Genomic DNA, 10,125 nt, shown 5'->3' with positions numbered 1-10,125 from the left:
GTTAAATTTGCATTTATGATTAAACCAGTATAAATCAAGATTTACCTAGACGTTTCCATCACAACATTATCACCACCCCCACCCCCCAGTTTGAAAATTTGTTGTATAATGTTCTGAATATCACTGTAGATAAGTTTATAATTGAAAATGTTTGTAAAATTGTTTGCCTATGCAGCTCTGTTATGTTTAATAGCTTGTTTATGATGTTTTGTTAATAACAATTGGTCCGGTCTTGTTTAAGAGTACTGCAGTTCCCGTTCCACCACCAACGATGACATTCATAAAGGACGATAAATACACAAACCAGACTGAAATGTATACCCAAGGTTTGATAAGAGCTAAAGTTAAGGTTAAATTTTACGCTGGTTTCCAGAGCGAAGGGTGTATGATATACATTTACGCGAATGCAGATGGTGTTCAATTTGGCGAAGTACAGGAGCCCACAACAACATCATCAGGGTTAGGAATTGAACACGGTTATCACAGAATCGTGGTAAGAGAAATGCCCCTGATTATATAATACTATATGGCACAGTTCTCCCAAAGCCGAAATTTTCAGAATTATTTGCCGTAATAAAATGCTCGTGGCTATATTAAAGATGGTCAGTCGTAATGCTTACTGCCTCTAGGGTGGGAGGGTTGGGGGAAGGGATCCTTGGCTGTGTGAAAATATAAGTTGATTCTATGATTTATAGTCACACATTATAGTTATATTCTTTAACGATACAGAAATATTGACTTTTAATGCCGTCTTTTCAGTCTTAATATTAATATTCTTAGATTAGCTAATAAGCCTAGGCCTACTTTACTGAACTTTCAACGGATCGTTTTTAATGTTAATGATCCGTTTAGACTGCCATCGACAAACGGCGTCGCCTCGTTTAGTGAATGTAGGTAAGAATGGCCCCAGTAAAAATGGCCCAGGAAAAAAATGGCCCCGGAAAAAATGGCCCCAATGAAAAAATTCAGTAAAGAAATGATTTTTTTTTTTAAATCTTCAAATATGTAAATACTGTAATAAGCAAGAATTTAATCAATAACAAATACAGTTACACAACAGATGCAAATAATGTACTGAGAGATTATCAGAAAACAACGGCCACTGAACAGTTTTTGATAGTTGAAATAAGTTTTAAAAACATTATTCCACTAACAAATTAGAGGAATGACATACATACAGTACTTCAACTACCAGAATATGCAACTCATAGATAACCACAAAATCCACTTTTGTTAAGTATCAAAAGAAATAACTTTACATGTTATAAACAGTGCAAATAAACAGTAGTTAAAGCATTTGGATCAATTGTGTGTTTGAATGACAAGTTCATGTATGGGAAAAGGGAGGTTTACTTTACTTCAACAAATGTTCTGCTTAGAGTTACTTAAAAAAAGTATTTGTTAATCAAATATTGTTTTTAAAGTAAACAGAATAATTAGGAATACATTTATTTAAGCAACTTATTTAATTGCATACTTGGTTTCTACTCCCAGCCAAGTAAATTTAAGTGCCTAAAACTATACTAAATAATGTAAACTGGGATACTATATTATATACATGGTTATGTAAATATGGCAATTATGCTAAGAATTAAAATGACGTGTAATTGTGAGTGTAAAGTAATTATGGTAGGATTAAATGGTATTGCTAAATCCCAAAAACCTCCTAAAACACATTGTAGAAAACCAAACAATTCAATTGTGATTGACTCACTTGGTATATCAATAAGACTGTTAAATATTTATAATAACCTATTTTTTGGATAAAATGTTAATTTTTTTTCTTTTGTGAAAATATACTTGCAAATACACCACAATCCTCCAAACACACTGCGAACCCCATCCAAACACTTTAATTACGATTGTAGAACTCTCTTTTTCTAAAAAAAAAAAAATAATAATAATTTGATGTTCATATTAACTCATTGTTTGTGGGGTTTACCGATACCCGAATTGAATTTCTGGAAAATTGTGATTCCGCTTCCTTGAAATTGGTCACAAATAAATTATTTTAGTATTAATAAATGCATGATTTATGTTGATTTATTGATTATGTTGTTGCTATTTTTTAACATTTAAATGAAAAAAAAAATAAAAAGTGTTATTTATGGCTTTTTTTATCTTTGAATATTTTATCATTGAATATGTAATTTCTGCAAAAAGTAAAATGTAAATGGCAATTTATTTAATGTTAGATTCCTTTTAAAAACTAAATTATTTCAGTTTAAAAAAATGCATATAATCATTTTTTTTAAAAATCAGTTTTAATACAGAATTTAATTATTGGGGCCATTTTTACCTACCTGTCATTTGGCCGGGGGCCATTTTTACCGGGGCCATTTTTTCCCTGGCCATTTTTTCCTGGGCCATGTTTTCCGGGGCCATTCTTACCGTACACCCTACTAATAATATATAAAATATACATAGGTCTGCTGAATTTTTTCATTGGGGCCATTTTTACCTACTTGTAATTTGGGGCCATTTTTACTGGGGCCATTTTTAGCGGGGCCATTTTTTCCTGGGCCATTTTTTTTGGGGCCATTCTTACCTACATTCATTATTAGTAAACCCAAAATTTATTAAATAAGCCTTTCAAACCCCCAAATAGTCATACTTTTCACCCCCTTGAACACTTAAGAGAGATTTTGAGCGACGTCCGACCACGCCCACTTTTTTTTTATTTCGTCGCACTACCCCCCCCCCCCCCGGTCGCGGGTACCTCGGACCTCCGTCGGGCAAATCCTGGTGCCACCACTGCCAAACTACCACTAAGTTCCATGAGACATTGAAAATGTCATGATTCTTGACAATGGTCAAATACATCGAAACGTTTAATCTTCAAAATATCTGTTTTTTTTATGAGTTAGGTCTACTGTGTTTTTATTTTATTCTTGAGACAAATATCCCGTCATGTTTCCATAAGGAAGATGAATTCATCCATAACATGATGTCGTCATATCATACCTTGACAAAATGGGCCTTGTTATGCTGCTAGACCTCATATCTTAAACATATGGTGGCAACCCCAAATTGAAGCCCACGTCCTCTTATACAGGTGGATTTTTTTTTCCATTTTAGAACGGCATGTACACATTGACAGGAATATCTGTCAATGTTGAAAGCAATCGAAATATCGTGATACGTTTAACAATGGCTACAGTATCGGATACCAGTGATCTTCAGGATGGCCATGTCTACACGTGGCAAGCGAGCTTGTCGTGCGGTGGTGTTGAAGAAATACAAACTCTGGATTTTACAGCAAATTTGGAAGTCGTGGTAAGTCCAGAGAGGTATGGTAATTCTAAAAGGCGACAACATTAAATTTTAATTGAATGACTGAGAAATTCGGGTTTAACATGGGGTGGACAACATTTTCTTTTGCAAAGTATGTACACTGTGCTACCACCAATTGTATATAGTACATTATCATAAAAGCCTGGTTCTCACGAGAGCCCCAGTATCCGGATCGGGAGCTAACCGTTAGCGCTAATCGTTAGCACCTGCGTGAGTACGCCCGATCGGTTAGCGTTAACCGTTAGCAGTATCCGGATACCGCTAACGGTTAGCAAGCCCTATCGGTTAGCAAGTTGGGCGTTTTTCTATCATTAACCAATCACACGTACGCGTTTACAATTTCCAGTTTCTTATTGGCCAGCGATTCGATCATCATATTTTTGGTATCCGGATCGGGATTTTCTCGGATGGACGCACGGAAGCCAACGGTTAGCAGGATCCGGATCCTGCTAACCGTTAGCAGCCGTGTGAGAACATAGCCTTAGTTATCGAACTTTCTGCCCGTTTATTATAGCACAGACCCTATGGCCTGGCGCACTGCTAGTAAAGTGATGACGTCACGAAGCAAGTTGGTGCTAGTCTGCGTTATATACACGCGCGAATGCATGGAACCAGCCATGCTTCGTAAACGTTACGCTTCGGTTCTTTAGGTTTTGTACGAAAGACCATTAGTGCCAAAATAAGTATACGTTAGCGTATAATTACTAATTCAAAATTTCGAATTACTAATTCGTAATTTCGAATTAGTGCACGCTAACATATACTTGTTTTAGCACACTAATTGTTTTTCGTAGTTTCGACTGCTGAAAACGATATTTTAGCCTGGGTCTCACGAGAGCCTTAAGTATCTGGATCGGGAGCTAACCGTTAGCGCTAACAGTTAGCACCTGCGTGAGAACGCCCGATCGGTTAGCGCTAACCGTTAGCGGTATCCGGATACCGCTAACGGTTAGCAAGCGCTATCGGTTAGCAAGTTGAGCGCGTTTCTATCATCAGCCAATCACAACACGCGTTTACAATTTCCAGTTTCTTATTGGCCAGCGATTCGATCATCATATTTTTGGTATCCGGATTGGGATTTTCTCGTATCATGGACGCCGTTAGCAGCCGTGTGAGAACATAGCCTAGAAGTGGTTTGGCGCATCAGAAAATGGTTTAGATTCCCAACCTTGAGATCAGGGTTTCAATCCCTCGCTCTGCATTTCGCTTGTGTCCTTTCTACACCAAGAAGAATGATGGGAGCCTGGTCGCGCTGCCTGCTCCTGCGCTGATTACAGCTGCATCACTTACTCATGTAGACCCCAATGACCAGGGACAGAAAGTGCTAGGTATCTGCAAAGAAAGGCGCTAAATTACTACGACGCCTGAAACCTCGAGGGTTGAAGGCAATTTTTGAAGGAAAAAATGGCTACTACAGTATTAAAGCCTTCTATTTGCCGATTGTCTGAAAAAATTGAAAATAATACTGCCTTACAAGTCAATCATCTTGTTATCCCAGTGCCCTTATGTTATTTTATGTAAACTGCTTGTTGTATCGGTAACCGGTTGCTGGTTGTTATATATTAGTAATAGTAATATTCTTTTAATTAATATAATTTGTTTTCTCATTTAGGAAGAGGTTGAAATTCCTGAATTGAAATTTGCGGAGGTGTCTGAGAACGTATTACATCCGGGTGATCAAATATCTGGTAAAGTAACTGCGACATTCCCACAGTATTTTTATGGAAGTTTTAAAATCACGATATCAACAGTTTATAACGAAACAACTAATTCCATATTTGGATATTTTACTCAAGAGCCAAGAAAATTCATGACAGATTCTAATACCGGTATATCTTGGCATGACACACACAGTTTTATTGGTTCCACGGTGAGTAGGTCTATAATGGTTTTCCTTATTCCGTAGCTTCTACACACGCCTAAGGCGCTTGAAAATCAGCAAACATCGCTTTTGTATGTTGTCATTTCCAATTGTTGGACTAACTCTTTGTAAATGTACTAAAATATAACGTAATCTAACCACTTTAATTTCGATAAGCAATAATTGCAGGGGGATCTATGAGTAAGACTTTTCTACCTGTGTTTACGTAGGCCTACTGCATTTCAACATTGTTGTGGTCTACTGATCTTATCTGGTCATCATCATGAAGTAACGTACCACAGTCGTGTCGTCACAACACCAAGTTGGCGCCCTCTGGACGTTGGTTACCGTTCATACGCCTGAATGACTTCATAATCTTGATGGTTCAGAATAGCCTTCTGGAATAGGCATTTTAAACCTAATAATTTACCATCAAAATGTACTAAAAACACAAAAAGCTCGTATTATATTAATTATCGAACACCGATAGCAACGGAGTAGTATCACGTGGTATCGTGACGTAACACTGTAGTACTCTATTCGTCATAATTGACATCCCAACCCGACTACATCCTTTTACAAACCTGAGAAGATTTCACCTCTCACCAATAATTTTTTCACCAATGCTATATACATTTCTTTACACTTTCGCAATCAATGCTTTTCTTCAATTCCCTTTCCGAATCTCTCGCTTTGAAACTCCTTTCTTCTCATAGTATTTTTGTTTACCACGCATAAAAATCCAAACGTTTTCATAAACGCTAAGCCTCAAAAGAGGTAGAAACACAAATGGCATAAAATATTTCACAGAATCACTTTACTTCTTTTATTAGAAAAAAACCCACATTTTTATATATTTACCAGCCTGTTTACCACTAGTATACTGGATAGTAAATAACAAATGTGGCAAAAAGAAAGCCAAACCAAAAAAAATATTTTAATATTTAAGTTAATTAATACAAAGTTAAACAGTAAAATGAAAGCTATAAAATGGTAAAATCAGAAACCATCACCGAATCGTTATTGTTGTTTTAACATTGAAAATGGGGTAAATAACAACGTATTATGGCGTATAGATATATAAAGGTTAGTTTAGTGTAATACAATTATAGATTTTTAAAATGTTGACATTAAAGCATGTTTTGGCCATTATGTGTGAAACATGAGTGACTGGTTTTGGCTTGTCTTTGGTATAAATAGTAAACACGCTCACCCAAAACGAATTCCTAATATCGGACGTGAAACTAACAATAGGCCTATTTGTACTTGGTCTTATCATATTGTAGATGTATCTCTATGAAGTACAAACTAGTAGCAGTGAGAAAGCAAACTTTCCAGGCAGCCTTGAGAGAGATCGTCAAGCAAACATTGAATTCAATTTCATTTTGTCAAATACGCCTGATATACAGAACGACACTAATTATATAATGTTTGCTACTTTGGAGACTGAAAACACTGACGTGGTACATACCGGCCTTGAATTCACTACAGATCTCACTACACAGGTAAGGCGAGACTTTTTTTATACCATGTTTCACGAACTAGTTTCGTTAAATCATTTTGCTAAATTTGAAAAAAAAAAATTTGTTTTCTCATTTACCAAAATTATTTCACGAAAACAGTCTAGACGGAGGAGAAAATAAATTGAAACGTTATTAATTAATAAACAGTGTCGTAATAAGATTGATATATGCTTGAAATTTATAATTAAGGAAGAAATATATACATCTTATTTTTGGAGATTTCAGGGAAGCAATACAATTTGGGTTTTTTTCATTCTGTTTCGTCTTAGGAAATTTCTGTTCCTATATTACTCAAATAATCGAAAAAAAAAATTCACAATCAACATTTTGATGATAATGTTTATTCATTACATCACCGAAACGTTTGGTATCGTGTTTATATAAAAATTTTTCAACTGATAAAACATAATTTGATTTTTAATTTTAATCGTGCATTAGTTTCCAAGTAAACAATATTTATTAAAAAGTGTTTGGCTGCCATGTTCATCGGAGATAAGTGTTTTACATGATCACGGTAATACATAAGTCTAATGATATCAGGTGTGGTCCATTTCATTATTTATTTAGGTTGAATATATTAAACTTATACAGTTACAAGATAATTGTTGACATTGTTCAATGGTTAATACGATAAATAAAAAAACACCAATTTAATAAAAAATTTATATAAACACGATACCAAACGTTTCGGTGATGTAATGAATAAACATTATCATCGAAATGTTGATTGTGAAATTTTTTTTCGATTATTTGAGTAATATTGGAACAGTAAAAACGCTTATTATTATGGTTAGTCTAGCCAATAGTGGCTCTTCAAAGATGCCCTCTGAGAACATCTAAAAATTAGAAAATTGAAAAAAATCCAAAGATTTATTGTAAAATAGTATAAAAGATCGGAGAGACCACTGCTTCTAAACCAACCCATCGGTGTTACACATCTTAGTTGACATGTTCAGTCAATTTGCATGCGTCAAGCCCCCCGACTGTACTATTGAACCAGGGCCTCTCACAACCTAGTGACGCCACTATGATATGATGGAAAGTCTCTGTGGTTACAATTGCGCCTATATCGTTAGGTCTTATGATATCATACTCGCCTTGATGTGAGAGCGTGCCGCTAAAAACTTGTTATCGTGTCCACAGAAACCTTCGACGTATTTGTAGATGTGACCGTAAGGGCAGGCCCTAGCAGGTATATAAAGTATGCAAAAACAGGCTTCGGTCATGTTCGATCTCCATAACCGCGCTACGTCTGTTTGGAGTCTACTATTTCATTTCGGGTAGCTAGGGGGTATAAATGTATGAGGCGCCAAGCGTAAATTTATTATTTAACACAATTATTTATATATAATTCATTATTTAACATATAATTGACTAGATTACCATTATTTATATATAGTGCATTTACGTCTAAAAGATTATATGTAAATAATTGCGTTAACGTTTCATTATTTATATATAATTAGTTTCCATTTTGGGGCATCCAGTGGTATAAAATACTGAAATTTTTGTGTCACCGCCAACCACTATGGTACTGACGTGATGTGGACTCTCGTTACTTCAGCACCCCTTTCTTTAAAATATGGATACGCCATTTTCCTGAAAACAATAGTTAAGACAAATATATTTCCATTCGTTTTGTTGTTCATGTCAATGTCTGATAGGTTATTACTTTAAAACAATGCTAAAAACACAGTGTCAATACGAACATTTACACATGTAAGACTGAGCTGAGCGACTCCCTATTAAGGTGGAATTAGTAGTGGTTATGTGACGTTTGTCATGCACTGTAGTATGCGCTATAGAAATGGAAGACCATAATGTAATGAGAATGAACGTTTCTGGTATTGCCGACAGTACAATCAGTGTAAAATATAGGCTAGTGTGGATTTAAACAATGTCCTAATGGCAATGTTCAAAATAAATGTAAATCAAATAAATATTACCATGAGAGGTGGTGTATCTTTGTAGTTAGGCATTATATACTGCCTTTATGTCTAAACAAACTTTAATTTTAACACCGGGTCTCCATTTTAAAAGCTCCTAAGAGTTTCGTGGAGGTCCTTTTCGTCGCTCTGATTTTGAATATGTATGGTTGAGTTTACTTTGTCATGAATTGCAAAGAACATGAATAAAGAAATAAAATGAAAAATGTAAAAAATATGTCTATATGCGTACAACAACCAGATTATAGAATTTACTAATAGACCAATAACTTTCCAATGATAACCACATGAACTACATTACTCCACCAAATTTTAGAAACAATAGCAGTATTGTACAAATAAACGGCATCGTACTTTTTATGTTAATCATCTATTTATTTTGGCGTACATTGATCATACAGTGCTCCTATCATTCCTATCATTATCAAAATCGAACGCACAATGAACAGATCATAATTATGCCTATAAAAAAAATATTAGATCATCACTCCAGCCCGCGTCAACAAAATTGGGAAATATTGATGCGGAAATTTAAAAAAAATGTTTCTTTATCTTGGCCGCATCATTTTTTCAACAGCATAAAAAACAATGTAATTTTGTGATTGGAAATACGTTTCCTTTAAAAAACAATAAAAATTAAACCTGTTTTTATACAATATTTACAATATTCTTGCCAAATAAAAAAAGTCCCTCCCTCATCTATTAAAAGAAGCAGTTCTGATTTTTAAAAAAAATAGTGATCTAATAATTTTTCATATGTGCCCTAAATTGGCTATAGTGGGACATAAATATCTTGTTTAATATTTTCAAAAAAAATTATATTCTTTTTCATTGTGTACAATGGTTGTCAAATTGACTATTGTGGGACACAGTGATGAAGTACAACTGTCTTCTTTAATACTTTCTAAGTTAATCCTTTTCTTTTTCATTGTGTTCAATGGCGGCTAAGAGCACATAGAAAAACATATTAGATTATCACTCTTAAAAAAAACGATGAGGGTGGGCGGTTTTGTTTTTGTTTTTTTTTAAAATCAGAACAATTCATTATTGCGCTTTTGTTTTTATTGATGAGGGAGGGAATATTTATATTTGGTTAATAATAGGCCTAGTAAATATTGTATAAAAACTGGTTTAATTTTATAGTTTTTTTTAAGAAATGCATCTGAAGTCATAAAATAGCATCGTGTTATGCTGTTAAAATAATTGATGCGGCAAAAAAAAAATTTTGTTTTTATTCCCACATCAATATTTCAAGAATTTTTCCCTGGTGGGGGGGGGAGGCGGGGGAGTGATAATCTAACAATTTATTCAGTGCCCAAAGTTGGCTATAGTGGGACAGAGTGATAAACTATAAATATCTTTTAATATTTTCCAAGATAATCCTATTATTCTTTCTTATTGTGTCCAATGGTTGCCAAATTGGCTATAGTGGGACACAGTGATAAATTACAACTGTCCTCTTTAATATTTTCTAAGTTAATCATTTTCTTTTTCATTGTGT

General features: G+C 34.6%; 1 protein-coding gene across 1 annotated transcript in view; it reads left to right on the top strand.

The window, feature by feature from the left end:
• Nucleotides 1–241: 241 nt before the first annotated feature.
• The window catches only part of LOC117111473, a gene marked incomplete at its 5' end in the record, with an annotated part of 15,256 nt that continues 5,372 nt past the window's right edge, over nucleotides 242–10,125 (top strand). The window contains 4 exons of the mRNA XM_033254394.1: nucleotides 242–493; nucleotides 3,079–3,276; nucleotides 4,907–5,164; nucleotides 6,442–6,660. Of these exons, the coding sequence (XP_033110285.1) occupies nucleotides 242–493; nucleotides 3,079–3,276; nucleotides 4,907–5,164; nucleotides 6,442–6,660 (927 nt within the window). The remainder of the gene's footprint in view (nucleotides 494–3,078; nucleotides 3,277–4,906; nucleotides 5,165–6,441; nucleotides 6,661–10,125) is intronic.

The sequence above is a fragment of the Anneissia japonica genome, unplaced genomic scaffold (assembly GCF_011630105.1).
Source record: "Anneissia japonica isolate Jap-2015-1 unplaced genomic scaffold, ASM1163010v1 scaffold6365_len125945_cov166, whole genome shotgun sequence".
Lineage (NCBI taxonomy): Eukaryota > Metazoa > Echinodermata > Crinoidea > Comatulida > Comatulidae > Anneissia > Anneissia japonica.
This window is presented reverse-complemented; position numbering and strand designations above follow the sequence as displayed.